At 55.7% G+C, this 20,309-nt stretch overlaps 1 protein-coding gene across 1 annotated transcript in view; it reads right to left on the bottom strand.

The window, feature by feature from the left end:
- Nucleotides 1–265: 265 nt before the first annotated feature.
- Nucleotides 266–20,309, bottom strand: part of NPLOC4 (NPL4 homolog, ubiquitin recognition factor) — a 49,594-nt gene continuing 29,550 nt past the window's right edge. Inside the window, exons 13-17 of the mRNA XM_075904055.1 lie at nt 11,443–11,514; nt 6,679–6,774; nt 5,300–5,416; nt 3,514–3,616; nt 266–2,790 (exon numbers count right to left, since the gene is read on the bottom strand). Of these exons, the coding sequence (XP_075760170.1) occupies nt 2,633–2,790; nt 3,514–3,616; nt 5,300–5,416; nt 6,679–6,774; nt 11,443–11,514 (546 nt within the window). The 3' untranslated portion in view covers nt 266–2,632. The remainder of the gene's footprint in view (nt 2,791–3,513; nt 3,617–5,299; nt 5,417–6,678; nt 6,775–11,442; nt 11,515–20,309) is intronic.

Below are 20,309 nucleotides of genomic sequence, written 5' to 3'. Positions count from 1 at the left end.
GTGCGCCCCAGCCCGGCCGTGGGCAGAATGGGATGCAGGGCTCCTTGGGGCCCAGGCAGCGGCTGAGCTGCACTTCAGGGGAGTATCGTTGACCTGCTGGGCGACGCTCCCCCTTGGGAGACAGCGCCTGCTGCCGCCTCACGGGGCCGTGCTGACAGCCCAGGCCTGGCCACCACGCCCTGCGAGGCCCCCCCAGCCCACGCCTCCCCAGGCTGAAGGCAGCCCCCGGGGTGGTCAATAAACACAGCAGCGGCCAGCAGCCGTGTTCACTTTTCAGGTGCTTTTATTCGCTTTCACTGCAGGGCTCCAGCCCAAACCCCACAGCTCGGCAAGCCGGCGAGGACAGAAAGCAAGAGCAGGACGGCCCGGGGGGCTCAGGAGAGCGACACACAAACCCGCCGACGGAGACGCAGCGGCCGCCCTCCCGGCAGACCCAGCCATGCAGCCATCGTGCGCGCCGCACAGAGCAGCAGCTGGCGCGAGGGCAGCCCCCCATGTGCTGCAGCGAGGGGGGCGGGAGGCGTGTGCATGGCCCCGGAGCTGTGTACCCCCAGCTTGCCTGCCCCACTCCTAGCCCCCAGGGAGAGAGGACCTGTGGAAAAGTCCCATGTGGTGGGTACCATCTGTCTGGCCCATCCGGATCACCAGTCCGACTTCCCCAGCGAGGGGCTGGGAGGAAACACGCTGGCGGAGTTCTCCTGCCCCGGGGACCCCTCCCTGCACCCCAGCACGCAGCCGCTGGTGGCGACAGCGCAGTTCTCTGGCTCGCGAAAGGGAGGGCCACTGAGAGCAGCTGGGGAGGGGCTGGTACCCGGCTACGCAGGAAACGTGCTTCACACAAGGGTTTGGGGGCCTGAACCAGGGCGCCGGGGCCGGCGCTGCTCCGGGAAGGGCACAGGCCAAATGCCGCAAAAGGGCAGCGGAGAGCCAGACAGAGAGCGCCTTGGTGGGACCCGGGGGGGGGGGGGGTAGTGACTGGCCCTTACCCCTGCTAACAGAGCCCCTTCTCACCTGGGCACGCTGGGCTGGGCTGCTAGGAGGATCCCTCACCCGCAAGACTTGCAGTTCTGCCCCAGCGTGGTTAAACCAGCAGCCGCTGCTGCTCTGGAGAGATTTCCAGGAGAGCAGCCTGCCCCCCCCCCCCCCCCCCGAGTCAGCATGGACTCTGGGTAACGGAGCCTGGACTCGCTGCAAGAAGGCTGGGGGCTGGGAACACGCGGCGTGGTTGCCATGGGAGTCGCCCAGGCCTAGGCGTGTCGTGCGGGGCGGGTGCCGTGTCTCTGGGCTGGTGCCAGGCCCCGCGCTCACCCGTGCAAGCGACCTAGTGACATTTGCTTCCTCCATGCTGCTGCCTCGCGCTGCAGAGGGGAGACGGCCAAGGGGGGCAGCCCCTCGGGGCTACACGGTGGCTGGCCGCTGGAGGCGGCGGCGCTCCACGCAAGGCCGTGGCACTGGGAGGAGCTTGCGCTGCGGTGCTGGGTCGGGCCCGGCTCATGCCCTGGCTGGGCAGCGTCCATAGGCAGAAAGGAGGCTGCTCCGCAGAGCTGGGACGGCTGCCCCACGGGCCTGGCCCGCCCCCCCTCTGCTGGGACCTGTGGCGTTTTAGCAAAGCAACGTGCAAAGGTGCCAGGCCTGCCTCTGGTCTGGGGAGAAGAGCCCCTGTGGAGATGTAGCCAGCCGGCCCAGCCCCGGCCCAGCCCCCCTTGGCCTCAATCTGGTGCTCACGGCCCTAGGCAGGGGAGAGATGAGGACCAACCTCCGCTGGCTGGGGAGAGGCAGCTCCAACTACGTCTGCCCCCTGCTCCGGCGGGGGTCACCCAGGAGAGCCAGGGCTCTTGGGCATGCAGGGACGCACACCAAGCGCCCCTCGCCGATGCCCGGCAGGCCAGGTGCCCGGCCCCCAGCTTTGGGGCGTGGCAGCTGTCTGCGTGGCTCAGCGCCGGCACAGCATGTTCTCAGGCTGCAGACCACTTCGCCAAAGCTGTAATTGGGGGCAGGCTCAGCCGAGTCCGGCACCGAGGGCTAGAGCCAGCCCTTGGAGAAGAGCCAACTGCGGCCAGAGTAACCAGGCAGCGGAGGAGGAGTGCTGGGGCGGGGGGGGGGGTTGCAACCGCCTCGGAGGAGCAGCCTGCGGGACCAAGCCAGGCCGTCCGCATCACTTCCTCCCAGGCCGTCTCCTGTGCTACGGCCGGGGAAGCTGCAAGCCGGAGGGAGGCGAGCCCCTTGCTGCCATGCGCCGATGGGGGTGGCCAGCCCGGCCACCCTGCTCTGCCTGCGCACAAGCGCTCGCTCAGCACCCAGAGAGAAGCAGCTGCGGTCTCCTGAGCTCAGCCTCCCAGAGCCAGGCTCGGGGGGAACGCGCAGGGAGAGGGGGAAGCCGGAGGGGGGGGGTCTCCTCGCGCTGGGCTAACAGCACGCGAGTTCCAGGTCCCCCCCAGCGGCCAGCCTACCCCCGCCCCCGCCCAGCCCCGGAAAGGACAGCGCAGAGTTGGGCCCTGGGAGAGACAGACACGGCCGCCCCCCCTCGGTCTGCCCCTCGTGGCGCATTACAGGGGAGGGGGCGGAGAAACCACGCTGCCTTTCACAGGGCTCGCCCCTGTATTGTCAGTCTGGCCCCCGCCGCGCCGCCGGGCTAGGTCCGGGGGAGGCTGCACATCTCGCAGTGCTCGGTGCCGGGCTGGTTCATGAAGGTGCAGTGCTGGCAGGCCCACATGGCCGAGGACGCGGCGTGTGTCGAACTGCCCATGGCCCCATACTCATGTAACCCTGAGAGCGGGACACCCACTGTGCCTGTAAGGGGGGAACAGAGACAGGTCAGGGCCAGGGAGAGGGGAGGGGCCGGGCGGGGGAGTCACACGGGAGTTTCTCCATGTGACACAACATGCCTGGGTGGGGCCTGACCTCTGAGCCTAAACCCAGCCTCTGCGCTCCAGGCTCCTCGGCTTCGAGGCCAGAGGCTCCGGCTGCTGAGCCAACGTCCCCCCTGCCTGTGCCCCGGGCCGGGTTCAGCGCTAAGCCACAGCAAGGGTCCGGCAGGAGGGGAGGGGTCGCTGCACGGCAGACGGCTCACCCCGTGATGTCACAGCCCCTGCCGCCAGCAGGCCACGGCACAGAGCGGTCAGCGCCGGTCTCAGACCTAGGACCGGCTCAGTGGCCAAGCTAGCTGTGCTACGGCCAGCGATGGCAGGCCCCCTCCTGCCACAGGGCCGAGGGCCTCTGGGGACGTGTGAGCAACCCAGTCACACACGATCCCTTTGAGGTAGCAGAACCAAGCCTCTCTCAACCGGCTGCCCCCCCGCTCCATGCTGCGGCTTTGCCCCGGACGGAGGCGGCTGGGCACAGCTCACACCACAGCCCTCTGGTGACACGCCTGGCTTTGGCCCCAGCAGCGGGTCCGGCTTGGAGCCAGCTCATTCCCTGGTGCAGGAGCACAGCTGTGTGGCTCGGTGGCCAGCCCAGGCCGGGAGGGGGCAGGAGGGTGGAGGGAGACGTGGCCCCGTGGCAGGGACTTACTACAGAGCTGCTCAATGGTGGCCCATTGCTCCGACTTCTTCCAAGTCTGCGCGAGCTCCTCGTTCCTGGTCCTCACCGCCTCTAGCAGCAAGCTGATGCTATCCTGCACGGGAGAGCGCACGAGTCACGACCAGCGCACACGGACACGGCCTGCTCCTCCCTGCCCCCCACAAGGTGCGCGTTGCCCACTTTGATCTCTAGGGGGTCCCCCGCATTTCCAGGGACACAAGCAAGCGGACACGCCCCGGCCGGCCGGGGCTCGTTTGCGGGATTCGATTGGCTTTCTAAATCCTGCTTCTCGTTTCTCCCCAGGGCCGACATGCCCCTGCCACTTGGCCGAACAGCAGCCAGAGGAAGGAACGCCGGACGTGTGCTGGCAGATCCAGCGATCGCAGGGGGCCTCCTGGCTGTATAATCGATACGTGACTATGCAAAGTCACCGGTCACCTCCCTCTGCACAGAGAAGTGGACCAAAAGTGCCTGGCAATTCTGTATTAACGCTGGGCTGGAAAACTCAGCAGGGGTGGAGGACGTGACAGTCCACTCGATCGAGATATGGGGCCTTCCTCGAGAGGTGCAGGCAGGATCAGCAGGAGGGCTGGGAGAAGAGTTTTGAGGTGTACGGGCAGGTTTACACGGGGCAAACATGCTCGGTGCCGACTTACAACAGGTCTGGTCTAGCCATCACTACAGGCTCCCCGTTTCAGGAGCACTAGATCCCCTTCAGGGAGTTAAAGCAGCCAGTCCCCCGGCCCCGCTGCGGCCCGTTACCCCAATGAGAGGTCGAAGGGACTCCCTCGTCTGTCGCAAAGGAGAAAATAAAAAGACTGGACAGCCTTCCCAACGCAACACGCCCAACGTCCCTGATCTCCAGCTGCCCACGGGCAGCCCAGCTGTGCTGCACATGCTCAGTGAGCGGAGTCCTCGGCGCGGCTGGAAAACACACGGCTTTCCTGTCGGGGGGCGAGTTAAACGGGAAGCTCTGAGCGGTGCCGACGTCAGCGCAGGGCCTGACCCGCCGCCAAGCGCCCGGTGCCAAGCCAGCGAGGCCAGAGCTGCAGACAGGAAGTAGCTGCTCTGGGAGAGGTTTGGGGACTCTGGGCTTGTTGTCGTCGTTGTCGTGCCAGGGATTTCGGATTCCGATGCTTTTAAGCTTTCCCAGTGATCTGAGCCGGGGCCAAGAGGCTGGATCCAGCCTGTGCCCACGCTCCCACAGCCACCACGGAATTACTGCTTCCAGCACAGGCCCTGGCTTCAGCTCTAGCCCCCGCCTCCGCTCCAGGCCCCGCCTCCCTCTCAGAGCCTCGGAACTTGGAGAAACAGCTGTTTTATCGTGGCCAGAGGCGCTGGGAAGGCGGGGGAGGAGGAAGCGGGGTCACTGGCAGGCGGGAGGCGTTGGGAGGGAGGGGGGCCGAGGGCAGAGCTTGGCTGCGGGCAGGTACTCTGTGCCCAGTCATTTTTCCCGTGGGTGCGCCTGCCCCATTGGCACCTAGGGCCTCCAGTCATGCAGAGGCTGAGCTGCACTTCCAGAACTCAGACAAATCTAGTTTCATCCCCTCACCCAAAAGGGGCCCTGCGAAGGAAAGACGGTTGCCAAGCTGCATTTGCTCAGCCGGGACTCCAGCTACACCCGCCAGTCCGCAGGGCCCCAGGCTCAGGCGGGACGTAACAGACACGGTGCTCTCCCCGCCACCTGCGCTGGAGGTGCCGGTCGGTAGTGGGATGCTCACTGCCAGCCCAAGGTGCCTTTGGCATCTGTCAACCCCGATTCCTTCCTGTGACCTACCTGCAGAGGCATGACCTCATTGGTGACCAGGAACAGGAGCAGATGGAAATCAGAGATGATGTCTAGGAACACAGAGGACGTGTTTTGAGACAGGTACGTGGCCAAGCTGTGGAAGTCCTGCAGAGATTGGAAAGGGGAAGAAAGACAACAGCCGTCATATTTCCTTCCCCCCAGGTGCTAACTTGAGGCTTCCATTCAGATCCCCGAGACACAAAATGCTGCAAAATTCCTTCCTCGGTCACTAGACAACTGAGAGGCACCCTGAACTAATGGGGTCACAGCCTCCGAAGCCTGCCTCAGCCTGGTGCAGAAGAGCCCCGTGCCTCACCAGGGCCAGGGGGCGAGGAATCCTCGATCTCTAAGCACTTTACAATGCTGACAACGGCAATACACAGCAAAGAACCTGACCTGCGAAGGGTACGTGCTAGCTGCCCCTCACGGCTTCGGCAGGAAGATTTCCAGGTTTGCGCAGGGACTGCTCATTTCTGATTCGTCGGACACCCAATGATTCCAGAAGAATCTTTGCTACTTTCCCTTTCGCGAGACAGCCCGCGCCTCCCACCAAGGAACCCAAAATGCGGGTCGATCTTGCCAGCTCACGTGGCTTGGAGCAATCTGATCGCTGCCTCTGACCAACGCGATCCAGGGCCTCTTTCTGTAATGAACAACTCCGCCTTCAAACTGGCCGCAAAAGCAGCCAGCGTTCTCGGGGTCAGCAGGAAATGTAGGAGCCCCGGCAGGCCCTGCATTTCGTTCGACGCTGCCCTTGCAGTGGGGGGGGGAGCCGTGCTGGTTTGTCACGTGTAGGATGCCCTTGACTGAGTCTCGATCAAAGCCACACCATGGAATCGGCAGCTCCTTTTTAGAAGTCCCTTGGGAGAGACAGTTTGGCGAGCAAAAAGGCCTCCTCTATCCCATGCAGATGGGTGGGGAGCGGCACATCCAGCAGTGCTGATTTATAGGGAGGCGCGAGGCAGTGGGGGGGGGATGTTTTACTGAGCCCAATGCCAAGGGTGGATCCAACTACGAGACGGCTGCTGCAGGCTCTCTACTGCTGTTGCCTTTCGGAGGGATGAGTGCAAGGGGAACACGTAGAATATTACACACGTGTTATGCTAGAGGGGACACAGGGAACATGTAGAAGATTACACACGTGTTATGCTAGAGGGGACACACACAGGGAACATGTAGATTACACACGTGTTATGCTAGAGGGGACACACAGGGAACATGTAGAAGATCACACACGTGTTATGCTAGAGGGGACACACAGGGAACATGTAGAAGATCACACACGTGTTATGCTAGAGGGGACACAGGGAACATGTAGAAGATTACACACGTGTTATGCTAGAGGGGACACTCTCTCTCTCTCTCACCTGAGTTTCTCCCAGCACGTCACGGTTCTCAATAGGAAATGGGTTTTGAGAAATAGAAAAAGTGTAAACTGGATCCTTGGGGAACGTGGTAGTAATCTAAAAATTCAAGAAAGAGTGGTTAGTGCTTGGTGAGGGTCCCTGGGCACCAGAGACCTCGGTCCACTGTCTCCAACACAGGCCGTCCTCAGTATAAGTCCAAGAGATCTTCTGAAACACTTGGACTTCTAGTGAAACAACTGAAAGCAGGGAGGCATAGCGGAAATCTGAGCTGGGACTCGGGGCAGTTGGAGAAACGCATCAAGAGCTCACCCAGATCCCTTCTCTGCACTACCGGGCCCGCCCTCGAGCGCAGCCTAAGGAAACCGACAGCATGAAACACCATGCGACCAGGCCCGAACCGACAGCCTGAACTAGTGAGGCTGCAGGAGCGGCGATCGCCTGCCCAGGCCGCAGGCTTTGAACCCCACGGGACGGAGGGAGAGAGCCCTGCACGGGTACAAAATCTGTATCCGCAGCCACAAAACTGAGCCACAGATCTCTGCATCCCTATCCCCGGACGCGGCTGCCGGGGCCTCGCAGGGCTCTACAGAGGGGCCGTGTCACACGCAGCGCGTTGGGGAAGAGGCGCTCACTGCAGGTGAACTCAATCCAAACACGGTTCCTTTGTTTCTTCCCAAGGAAGTTTCATGGAAGCAGAAAACCGGCAGCTTAGCGAGAACTTGGTGTCAGCCCTTTGCATCCGTCCAGCCTGAAAGCTTTCAGCAAGCACAGGCGCCCCAGCGCAGCACGCAGCCGAGACAAAGCCATGCTAGGCAGACAGCAGCACAGGCCTGGAAGCCAAGTGGTAAGGGATTCCTCAAGTGCTCGAGCACCTAAGTAGGATCTCCCGCCTGTCTCCGATCTCGGGCACCTTCCCTCCCCTGGAATCAGTTGTTCAAGCAAAGGAGGAACCCCCTCGCTGACGCACGTCCTCAGGAGTCTCCTCCTGACCCTGGGACCCCCTGCCATCAACACGCTCTTTGGCCAGCTTGCCCAGGGCTCCCCATACCATCGCTGGGTTGGGGGGGACTTTGCCAGGGGCAGGGGAGAATGTGGCTCAGATCACACGCTTCCCATGCTAGCAGGCGGGAAGTTCTCACCGGCGGGACCTGAGCCTTTGCCGGCCTTGTGCATTTCATTAAATTGAGCTTCACGTGCACAGTCCTGGGGCTGCTTATATCAACTGGAAGGAGGGGACGGCGGGTGAGCCACGTTCCCTGTAAGCGGAGCCCTTGGGTGGCCACCCGGTAGATTCCAATGCAGCCCAGCTGATCAGCAGAGTACCCACAGCTGGCGATGTGTGTTCTATTGGCGGTGCACATCTGTACATGCTTTGGGGCACGTACAATTTATTCTGCACATGGATGGAAACAACGAGAGGGAACATTGGTTGTGTGGGCCAGCAAAGTGCCATCACACTGACACCAGAGACGCTGAAATCACGACCATTGCAATTTTAGAAGAATACTTTCTATGGTTTTAGTTTTGTAAAGATGCTTTGGAAATTCAGTTTTCCATCCTTCCAGACTCCCCCTAAACCCATGTTCTCTCAATCTGTTTTCATCTTAATTACACCCCAGATAGCCCCAAACCAGATGCCTTTATTGCTGGGGTAGTAAATACGTTCCAGGGTTGTCAGTGCGTGTGCAGCACACTGGGTCCCACTGCTCCCACCGCAGCCTTTCACGGCATGAATCACATGTCACGTCGTCAGCCCAAACGCAGGTCTGAAAGCAGCACGCCCCACAGAAAACCGCCGGCCGAGAGGGAGAGAGCGTGTTGGCCCCTCCCCACCTGGGCTTTCCCGAGGCGGTGCACCTGTAGTCATGCTCGCAACAGCTGGAGCGGGCCAGTCGCGTTGAATGGATGTAATCCTTAGCGGCACCACCTCCGCTCCCGCGCTATTTCCTGTCGCCTGAGCGATCTGCCTCCCAGACTCCCACGCGGGAGAGCCCCCCGAAGCTGAAAGGCAGGGTCCGAGTTCGGACGCTGCGCCCCAGCATGTTGGCAGCACTCCCTACGCCAGGCAGGGTGCCCTTTGGCGCTCAACACGCCAGGACGCAGCGTCTAACATGGGGCTCCAGCCTTTCTAAGCACGAGGCCACGTTCTGAACTGAAGTGCAATCCAAGCCCAAATACCCTGGTCCCACCTCCTTCCCGCCCCCTCTCATAGGCCCTGCCCCTGCTCACTTCGTCCCCCCCCCCCCCCTTTCACCAGGCAGGGGCGGATGGTTGGGGCACAGGCTCCAGTCTCGGGCTAAGGGATGTGGAATGAGAGAGGGGCTCAGAGCTGAGCCTGGGGCAGGGAGTTGGGCTGCAGGAGGAGGGCTAGGGGGCAGGCTCTGTAAGGGAGTTTGGGTGCAGGGGGCTCAGGGCTAGGGCAGGGGTTTGGGGTGCGGGGGGGGTTCGGAGCTGGCTCCAGCTGGGCCTTGCTTATCTCAGGTGGCTCTCACGTGCTGATGCAATGGGGCTAAGGCAGGCTCACCCCTTCCCTGGTCCTGCCCCACTCCCAAAAGCAGCCAGCGAACTCCCCCCCCTCCCAGATCCTGTGGTGCCCCCCACCCTCGTTCTGTGGCGCTCGAATACAGGATGGGAACACCCTGACATCAGCACCCCCTCCTCGCCCTTCCCAGCAAGCTGGAGGCTTCGGGGGGGGGGGGGGGGGGAAGAGGCTCCAAAGTGAAGGGCAGGAGATGCAAAGCAGTGGGGGGAGGGGCAGCTGATGTGCCGGCGCTCGATAGCCTCCCGACTAAACCAGTCAGGATCCCCTGTCAGAGGCGCCAAGATCTACCAGCAGATCCCAATCCCCTGCTCGGTGACCACTGGTCTAAAACAACCTTGCTCCCGGGAGGGGCTTGACCACAGAACCGCACGGAGGGAAAAGGAAAGCATTAGGACTTGGCAGGGAAAGAGCCGTGGGCCTTCCCATAGGACAAACCCGGCTTGCTCCTCACTGGAACCAGCGGTGGCGTTAATCACGGCTAGGGAAGAGACAACTGGAGCTTTCGAATGAGCTCGCAGTGATTTAATGCTCAGCATATCCACAGGGCTGCCCTAGCTCTATGGAGAAATTCTGTTCTATAACAGCAGCGAGCCACTCCAAGCAGCGCCTACTGGAGAAGTACGCGCATTCCTCTGGCGTTGCACCCCCTCCCACCGCAGAGAGCTGCGCTCACACACAGGCATGCTGACTGGTGCACTCATAAGAACGGCCACGGCGGGACAGACCAAAGGGCCATTAGCCCAGGATCCTGTTCTCCGACAGTGGCCAGTGCCAGGTGCCCCAGAGGGAATGAACAGGACAGGGAATCCTCCAGTGATCCCTCCCTTCTTGTCCATTCCCAGCTTCTGACAAACAGAGGCCAGGGATGCCATTCCTACTCATCCTGGCTAATAGCCATTGATGGACCTATCCTCTATGAATTTAGCTAGCTCTTGTTTGAACCCTGTTGAAGTCCTGATCTTCACAACATCCTCTAGCAAGGAGTTCCACAGGTTGACTGTGGGCTGCGTGAAGAAAAACTTCCTTTGTTTGCTTTCAGACTGCTACGTATTAATTTAATTTGGTGACCCCCAGTTTTTGTGTATGGGAACAAGTATATAACTTTCCTCTATTTACTTTTTCTACACTAGTCATGATTTTTTAGACCTCTAGCATAGCCTCCCTTAGTCTCCTCTTTCCTAAACTGAAAAGTCCCAGTCTTTTTAATCTCTCTGCATATGGCAGCCGTTACAAACCCCCCATCATTTTTGCTGACATTTTCTGAACTTTTTCCAATGCCAAGAGATCTTTTTTGAGATTATGCGACCATATCTGCATGTAGTATTCAAGATGTGGGCGTACCATGGATTTATATAGAGGCAATAAACTATGTGCTGTCTTATTCTCGATCCCCTTTATGATTCCTAACTCTCTGTTTGCTTTTGTGACTGCTGCTGCACACTAAGTAGATGTTTTCAGAGAACTATCCACAATGACTCCAAAAATCTCTCTCAAGTGGTAATAGCTAATTTAGCCCCATAATTTTGAACATATACTTGGGATGATGTTTTCCAATGAGCATTACTTTGCATTTATCAGCATTAAAATTCATTTGCCATTTTGTTGCCCAGTCACCTGGTTTTGAGAGATTCTTTTGAACCTCTTCATACTCTGCTTTGGACTTGACTATCTTGAGCAGTTTTGTATCACTTGCAAAGTTTGCCAACTCACGGTTTATCCCTATCTCCAGATCATTTATGAATACGGCAAATAGGATTGGTCCCAATATGGACCCCTGCAGGACACCTCTCGTTACCTCTCTGCATTCTGGAACCTGATCATTTATTCTTATCCTTTGTTTCCTATCTTCAATGATCAATCCACGAAAGAACTGCCCCTCTGATCCCATGACAGCTTACTTTGCTTTGAACTTAAAAAAAAAACCCTGCTATTACTTCTTAAGTTTTTGGCTAGCCGTTCTTCAAATTCCTTTTTTGGCCTTCCTAATGACATTTTACACATCAGTTGACAGAGTTCGTGCTCCTATTTGCCTCACTAGAATTTAACTTCCACTTTAATTGAACTTCCACTCCCATGTTTAAAAAAAGTTGTTTCAAGAAAGCCAGCCGGAGTTAAAACCTTCAGGCCTTGTGGACTTCTCCGTAGGCTTGGTGATGCGAAAGGAACTCTGCTTTGATTCTACCTCCAGCTGCCAACGAGTAAGCACTGCAGCAAATACTTACATCAATGATTAGGTACTCGACAGGGAGCGGGCGAGCTAGCTGCGTGATCTCGTTGCCAAACTTGTCTATGTCCTGAAAGAAGAAGAGTACCATTAGTGACCTGGGGCAGACTAGATGTATTCCTGAGCTTCTAAACTACTGGGATTGCTTTGCAGATTAGGAACCACACAAGACAATTAGTCACCTTCCTCTCTCATGTTGTTGGCTGCTAAGATGTATCGCTGTCCCTGCTGTTAAGTCTGCATATCCCTACTCTTCAGGGAATTCCAACCCAGGGCTCAGTTGATGTTAGAAGACAAGCCAAAAGGTGCCATGGTCACACGTCCCCTTCACACTACAGAGGCATACAAGGAAGACTTTCTTGCATGGGCTGTCCTGTCATGTCAACATGTTGGGAGTCTGCAAATTGCATGCGCTCATGACCAGCAGACCCGTTCACGGCCACTGGAAAAACCTGTTCCTTTTTCTTAAATATGCAGATCTGGAGAAGCCGTACAATCTGCCAAGGCCTAAACTTGTTTCGCTTTGTCAGAGGAATTGAACACAAAGTTTAATTATGAAGAAAAACGGCCAGCATATGTTCATTAATCATGAAATGACAATTAGACTTGATTTATGTCAAACACACCGAGTTCAAACACAGCTTCAGAAAGAAATGAATAAGAACTGACTCTTTTCATTACGGATTCCGTAAGAGGGGGGACTGTATTTTCTACCTACATCATCCCTTAACATGATATAAATCATTCGAGCCCCACATAAATCATACATCCAGGATTCCCAGTCACGGCCATTGCAGGAAAGTTCGCATTTGCCGAGTGGCTGGCAGGCAAATCCCATGACTGTTATATAGACCCATACTTGGCTCCCACATGGTCTCATCCCAGAATGCTCAATTTACTTCCTGGGGACCGCTGTAAAAAAAGACCATGACATCTATCCCTCAGTCCCGCACTGTAGACAGAGGGGGCATCTTCTGGGGTTTGTGAAACCCTCTTAAAACAGGGCCTGCAAGCAAAACACTTTGGAGACAACGTTGTGGATAACACCGTCCCTTTAAAGCTATGTTTTCTGGCTTTGACTACGCTGCTATGTCCCCTCTAGTAACATTTCTCTACATGAGTCCCTCGAGGACCGGGATTCTCAGCCTATTTACCATTGCGGGTCGCATATGCAGCTTTGTGTGTCATATGGGCTGCACCCACACGATACATATACCCTGCCTCTAAGGCTGTGGGGATGTTATATGGGCCACAGCTGTGCGCTGAATGGGCAGGTTGAGAACCGCAGCTCTGCCATTTGTGTATCAGAAACACACAGCACCCCCGGCTCTGGGCAGCCCTCACATGCTCAGTCATGTGCCTAAGCGGGCTGCAGTAGGCGACTTTGCTTGCAGAAGCCAATGGCACCGAACGCCCTGAGTCCCTGGAAATCCTTCCCTCTTTGCAGGAGCGACCTTCCAGTCTCTGTTTACAAGGGATTCTGATGCGAATGATTTCTCCTGGAACGTGACGAGTTGTTGGCTCCGTGGTTATTTTAGCAACAACCCTGCTTGTTTGTGGCCTTAGATCTCCCTGGCTCAGACAGCAGCAGCCGGAGCCGCGGTGCCTTTTCAGAGGGATCGCGGGGCCCCAAAGCCAGCCTACGCTTCCATCTCGGTAACGCCGCAAGAATCAGGAGCCCAATCCAATCAAGCTACATCAGCGTCCCAAACACTCGCCTGCCCCTGCAAGAATGAACCTGCCACAACTCACACATAATTAGACCATCTGGAATTCATTTTCAAATCTAATTAAGTTCTAATATGCAGAAACATTTTTCCAGCACCTGTTCGCTTTAATCTTTCCCTCTGGGGATTGCCATGTTAAAAGCTTTCTTTTTAATGTCAGGCTACTAAGGCCTGAAAGAGATTTTCTAAAATTGTTACTACCCAATTGACACCTACCATCCCCCAGCTACAGGAAGTACTCATGTCCCCCTCCCCTGCAGAACGAAGTAGGCACCTATCTCCTCCCCACATGGACCGTTTTATTAGGCAGTTACATTTTACAGCCCCAACAAAACTGCTACGAGAGCCGCATTTTCATTCCAAAGCTGGCAGCCAGCAGGACCCTAGCAGCCTGTGGCAAGCTATTACTGTGCCTACAAACTCCGGGATTCCCAGTGCCGTGCATTGCCAGGTGCTCTGCTTAGCAGCCACGGCTCCAAAGGGAGGGCAGCAAGGAATTAACGAAGGCTCAAATTCTACTTGTTGTCTGGATTAAAAAAATAATAATAATAAAAAAAATCAAGCACTAGGCTCCAGAGGAATTGGGCAATGACTCATCCCAGAGACAGGAGTGGAGTCAGCTTCAACAACCCCAACATTTTCAAACAGTTTGACTTAACGGGAGCACGGCTTCCTTCTCCAGGTAGGCAAATGATTAATCCCTTGGCGTGGCGAAACAGCATTAGCCAAGGAAGTTACTCTCCGTGGTCTCTGCGTCTGCTGGCAAGCTGGCGCCACAGGCTAGCAACAGGGAGAGTTCAGATTCTCAATCGCTAGGGGCTGGCGTACGCACGATCAGCCACACGCGAAGGGCGAGGGCGATGTTCCAAACGCACCTTTGCCAGCCATTTGCCTGAGACCTCCTACCGCCCGACGCAGCATCGTCCCCGTTCCTTGCGCTCCCCTCTCCGTAGCCATCTGTCGTCACTTGACTACACTGTCCGTGCAACAGGGACTGTGTGTGTTTTGTGTCTGTACAGCGCCTAGCACAACAGGCTCCTCTGGTCCAGGGCTGGGCTCGTAGATCTGTGTCCATCTTCAATAACTACAAATGGACCAGGGCTCTTTATTCGGCAAGGCAAACGGCCTTGGAAAGTGGAGACTCCTTTACACCAATGGTGTTCTCTCAAGATCCGCTCTGCCTTGGTTTACACAGCTTAGGTCGCTTTGCAGTTACACCCAGCTGATTTGGGGTGCTGCGGACGTTGTGACCGGAGCTTTTTGTCTGGAGAGCTCAGAGCTGCACACACAAAGTGAGCACCATCCTCGTGTCAGAGGGGGAATCTGCAGCGGAGGTGACGAGACCGGCCTAGCTTGCACGGCAGGTCAGCGACAGAGCAGAAATCCTGGCTCCGTGTCCAGTGCTGTCTTCACTGAGCCAAGCGCCAGTCTCCTGTGGGGCTGTTTCTCAGCCAAAGGGAAACCAGCCCTTTCCAGCTCCAACACGCGCATCCAGCAGAAGGCCAATACAAGTGGGTACTAGCAGCACGTTACACGTGCACGCCCCCTCGTGCGCAGACCACTCACGACGGCATTCTGAGGATCACACACTCCCTCCAGACGCTGTAACCACCGTGACATTCTTCTGATTGTTCAATCTTAGCCACACCGCCCTGGGCACCGAATTAGCTAATTTTCTGAACCAGGCTAAGGACTGCCATGTGCCTTTTACTCATGGAGAGGCAGAAGCAATCCCTGGTACAAACCAGGAGGCTACTGAAGGCCAGCTCTCTCCCACCAGCTAAGACAGGGTGACCTTTGAACATCGATCAACTCCCTTGCGACTGGGAGCTGTCTACGTGTGGCAAGCTTTTGCAATAAGAATAAACTCAGTCTCCTTCCATCCTTCCCGACAACTATCCTCTCGACTACACTCACCTTTGTGGTATGAGAGCTCAGGATAAGATGGAAACACCGCTCGTCCACTCTTTGGCCACACTGGGGCAATGGCCAGAAAGAGCAGCCACCTCAGACCCCTTCTGCGGGTTTAAATGCAGGAAGAAAAAGTGGGCTACAGAGAACCTTTTCTTGCGTGTACGAGAATGTTCCTCGACGGAGAGTTCCTGTCATAACTTGCAGAGAGTCCTTTAATGGAGGCCGGAGGTGCATTTGGTCCGCACAGCACAGCTACCGGACTTTCACCAGGAGGAATTTCAAACGTACAGGCAGAGGGAGAGGGAGTTTAGGAACTGAGCGCTCCTAACACGCTCTGACTGTTACTGGGTAGAAGCTGGGGTTGGTAACCTCCATGGGCCTTAATAAAAACCAGCACAACACTGTCAAGTCATTCCCAGAGCCGGACAAAACGGCGCCTTCCAGAGCTTGGGCTGGAACAGAAGTTTAACAGCTGATGCTTCTCGCGGCGGACGCCGCACGAGGCTGAGCACGAGTCGTCCGAATGCCCTGCCTGAGCCTATTCATCTCCGGCATGTCCCTTTTGTAGCACAAGTATCAGTAACAAGGGCTTTCGTCTTTCCCCTTCCCCAAGCAAGTTTCTTGGCTAGCAGAAGAGCACTGAAACGAAACTCCCAACCAGGAGGGCATCTTGTGGGTGCTGAGATTCCAGGCAATTGCCTGGAGTTCACTGAAGAATCAAGCCCTGCAAACGCGCTCACCCCATGACCACTTAAAGGCGTCAAAGGGTTGAGCTCTCTTACGTTTTTGCTCCATGGGATGGAACGGACAGACAGCCACAAAGTAAGTCTAGCGTGAGGGTCCTGCGCTGCTGCCGTCTGCGCCAAGGGCTCTGCCGCCTGGGATTTGCTGGTGCATACAATAAAAGGACACCGTGTGAGGATGGAAAGCCATGGATGCTGCAGCCTCTCTGAAGCTGGCTTGGGGAGTTGGCAGCAATCACACACAGTGCACAGCAACACGCACAAGGCACACAGCGGGACCGTAGAGATACACAATCACATCTCCAAAGGTGCTGAGCTTCCGCAGGCCCCAGTGACGTCAATCGCCAACGTTTCAGATACATCCCTGGTTTGAACAAGATGGGTAGGTGCCCTTATTTACTTCCCAGAAACACCGGGTGGAGGAGACAGAGGGCAGGGACTTACACCCAAGCCTTCTGGAGTCCTGAGATGAGGTGGAACCTTTAGCTGCCCCTGCAGCCAGGAAAGGAACTCAAGAGGAGGTTCACACCCCCAGGGTCTCCCGTGCTAGTGGACAGAACGGTTACCATCACAATTACAGCCATTGCGTGAGGGAGGGGGACGTTAGCAGGCTGGCGTAGAGCGACTGTTGTTGAGAAGGGCTAACCAGTCTTTTTGCAACATTATAATCAGAGCCCCACCAAAGTCATGACCATGGAACCCCCCCACCATCCCCAGGAGACCTGGTCTTGTGTGTGCTTTTACCTTGTACAGCTTCCACAGGGCAGACCAATGGGAAGTCCGGGCCCAAAAGAGACTGTGTGTGTGGGGGGGGGGGGGAAAGAGGTCACAGCATCGCCACCCTTACTGCTGCGCTACCGCCCTCCGAGCTGGGTGATCGGAGAGTGGCAGCTGCTGACTAAGGGCCCAGCCCTGCAGGGCAGAACTCAGAGAGGCAATACCATGCTGTGCCATGCCAGGCCATTCTTACTTCTGTGCTTCTGGTGGTGGCTCTGACTTCAGAGCTGGGCTCCCGGCCAGCAGCTGCTGCTCTCCAACTGCCCAGCTCTGAAGGCAGCGCTGTTGCCAGCAGCAATACAGAACGGCAGCAGTACTGCGCCTCCCACCCCCAACCTCCACCTTGTGACCTTCCCTCCACAACTCCTGCTGGGGTCAGTTACGACAGTGTGCCATTTCACTTTTAAATGCTGAAATCATGACATTTACGATTTGTAAAACCCTCTGCCTGTGAATTTGACGGGGCCCTAATCATAATAGAAGAGAATTCTGCACGGCAACAGCTGACAGTCCTCACCAATCCCGCTCCTTGACCCTCTGGGTTTACCAGGGCGATGGATTTTTCCTTTCAAGTTGATCACAATGAGAAAATTCAGCAGGATCATTTATATTCTTAGTTCTGAACACTCCCAATTTTCACACCCGCACAAGCCTCCAGCTTTCCCACCTGGCAGACTGAACTCCTGCACGGCAAAAGCACTGTGCTGCCAGTGCTAATGGGATGGTTTCTGTGAGTAGTAGGGCAAGAAGCCAACATCAAGAGAAAAGTACAGACACAGAGGAATCGCAATGCAAGACGCCACGGAAAAATGCTTTGGTTTAGGAAACTGGGCAAATCTGGTGCCATCAGTTTTCCTGTTTTCATGATACTGAAGACTTGTCTACAGCTGACAGACCATTGAGATGAGTCACTTTCATTCACGTGGGAACCTTATTTTCAGCCACAGCTGTAACACACTGAAGGGCAAACTAGCCTCTGACCCCGTTCCACAAATGCATCTTGATGTGCGCCATACAAGAAAGGCTTGATGAGTGAAGAGAACTGTTATTTTGCCTTGAAGCCCCTCTTTGCCTGCTTGCCAGAGTCCTTGAACCTGTAACACTCTCCCTAATTTCTCCCAGCTGCGTGGCTTTGATCCCTGACACAGACTTCTATTTCTGCAGCATTACTAATTCAGAGAAATTTCTCAGTCGTTTCAAGAGCAAAGACGACACCGGCTAAGGGTAAAGATACAAGATCTTTTCCTTATGTGATGAACAGATTATAGTACCCTTGCTGCTTTACATTTCTCCAGTTTCACACAGATCATCTTTTCCTATTGGCAGGAGTTTAAATGCATCTACTGCTTTATGCAAAGAGTGGAGAGACGTTTAAACGCGGCCCTCCCCCACTTGGATGTCAAATCGCTCTATAAATACATTCCACGCTGCCCAAACATTGGCTTCTTGGTCCTCATTCAACCATCACAATCAACGTAGAATTAACATGGCCATTTCCTCCCAGAATGCTGGTTACGCTGATACCCACACTACTTGGATAGCTTATTCTTGCTCACCAGAGGCACAGCCACGTGAGGTGAAATGTGGCCGCTGCTTGAACACACAGCAACCCTGCACGACAACTTCGGGAGGGAGGCAAAAAGAGAACAGGAAGGAGACTAATTGTCAAGCTAGATATTGCCTGGTGCCTACAGTAATGCTCTGCTATTCTGCCAATGGGAGCGGCTAGGGGTTACTTTACTAACCATCTGTGTTGTCTCCTTGCAAGGCTAAACCTGCTCCGGACTCTTGCGCCCAACAAAATGCTCCGCCGGGCGTGCTGTCACACACCCCATGATGATGAGGTCGTGCCCCTCACCTCAGGCCTTCTTACATTTAATGAGACCCAAATGGTCCTTAAAACCAAAGTGACTAAGCTCACCAGCAGTTTTAAAATGTTCCAGAAAAAGTCAAGGCCCTGAAGCCAACACGTTTGAATTCAAAGGACAACTACGCCCACCAGAGCACTCCTCAAGCCTTCCTATCGCACATCATGAAACGACAATTCTGGGTAAGAGTTAGAAAACATTTGGAATAACCTAAAGATTGACTCCGTGAATCACTGGTGCATGGAAATTTCCACAGAACGCTGGTGTAATCTGTTGTTTACTTGCACTGAAAGAAATGGGTTTGTTTAGTTTGGAAAAGAGATGACCGAGATGATTACAGCTTTCAAGTACCCAAAAGGTTGTTAAAAAGAGGAGGAAGAAAAAAGTATTTTCCTTAACCTATGAGGATAGGACAGAAGCAATGGGCTTAAATTGCAGCAAGGGAGGTTTAGGTTGGACATTAGGAAAAACTTCCTCACTGTTAGGGTGGTTAAGCACTGGAATAAATTGCCTAGGGAGGTTGTGGGATCTCTATCACTGGAGATATTGAGGAGCAGGTTGGACAGACACCTGTCAGGGATGTTATAGACCATGACTGGTCCTGCTATAAGGGCAGGGGACTGGACTGGACGACCTCTCGAGGTCCCTCCCAGTTCTAGTGTTCTATGATTGCTTTGGGTTAAAACTAGAGTTTAGAACTTGCCCCCCTGGCTTCTTGCTACCCTGAGAACGTCTCACAAACACACGGCACGCAGCATTCTGCAATGGTGACGGGCTGGAGCACAATGCGATGATCCTTGACCTGCGCAGAAAGTCGTTACTTTCCGAGATGGAGCTGAACCTTCCCACTCCAAACAAGCACAACCGCCCCCGCTCCTGGCCTCTGGATCAGATGCCAACAAGACCTTCAGCTGTGTTGGGGACGTGACACCAGCCCCTTTGGTGAGAACACACTTGAGAAGCACACAAACAGGGAGAGACTACTAGAGCGACGGAGAGAGATGCCTGGAAGGTGTGTCCCCCAATTTCAGGTGGCATCAAGGCAGGAAAAAAAGGTGCCGAGCAGCTCACCAATCAGCAGTTTCCTCCTCTTCACTCAGCCCCACTCTGGGGCCCAACCAAGTATTCTGGCAAGATTGGCTCTCAGTGGTGTACGCTGCGCTCTTTTTAACAGCTGCAAACAAGGCAGCCAGGCCTGGGCTGCACTACTTAACGACCGGTCTTCCACACGCCAGGAGGAACTGTCACAAGCAGATCTGATCCCAGACCTCAGCTACAAACAAGGATGACGTCGCTGGCTTGGGGGACGGATGGCTAATGCGTCGATGAGCCTCTCCATGAACTGAATTTTCTCCGCACTTGCTCACGAAGCACCAAAATACGGCAAGCAGGACTTCTGAGCCGCAGGCGCCATTGATCTCTCCGAGATCCTAGTCTGACCTTTCCAACCCAATTCTGGAAATGCAAGCGGTCTGAAAAACTCCAGGAACAAACAACTCGAGGCAATACTCCTCTGGAACAAACTGCACGTGAAAACTACATACCCCACACCTACAGCAGTCCTGTTACCGACAGGGCTTTGGCATGCCCCCTGCAGTACGGTTCTCTTGGAGATTCTGGCTCTGAACGTGGCTCGCCTCCACGGTGCGTCAGGAGGGGCCTCCGAGACTCACGAGGAAGGCTCTTACCGCAGGCGCTGACGCTAGCGCCAGAGAGCGAAAAGCCAGCGCTGGGGAACTCATTCCCAGGGGATGTGGTGACGGCAAACGGGGGTTCAGAAAAGACCTAGATACGTTCGCGGAGGACCGGTTTAGCAGTGGCTATTAGGGATGCAAG

Source organism: Pelodiscus sinensis, chromosome 20 (assembly GCF_049634645.1).
Source record: "Pelodiscus sinensis isolate JC-2024 chromosome 20, ASM4963464v1, whole genome shotgun sequence".
NCBI lineage: Eukaryota > Metazoa > Chordata > Testudines > Trionychidae > Pelodiscus > Pelodiscus sinensis.
The sequence above is the reverse complement of the archived record's forward strand: the minus strand, read 5'-3'. Positions and strand labels throughout refer to the sequence as shown.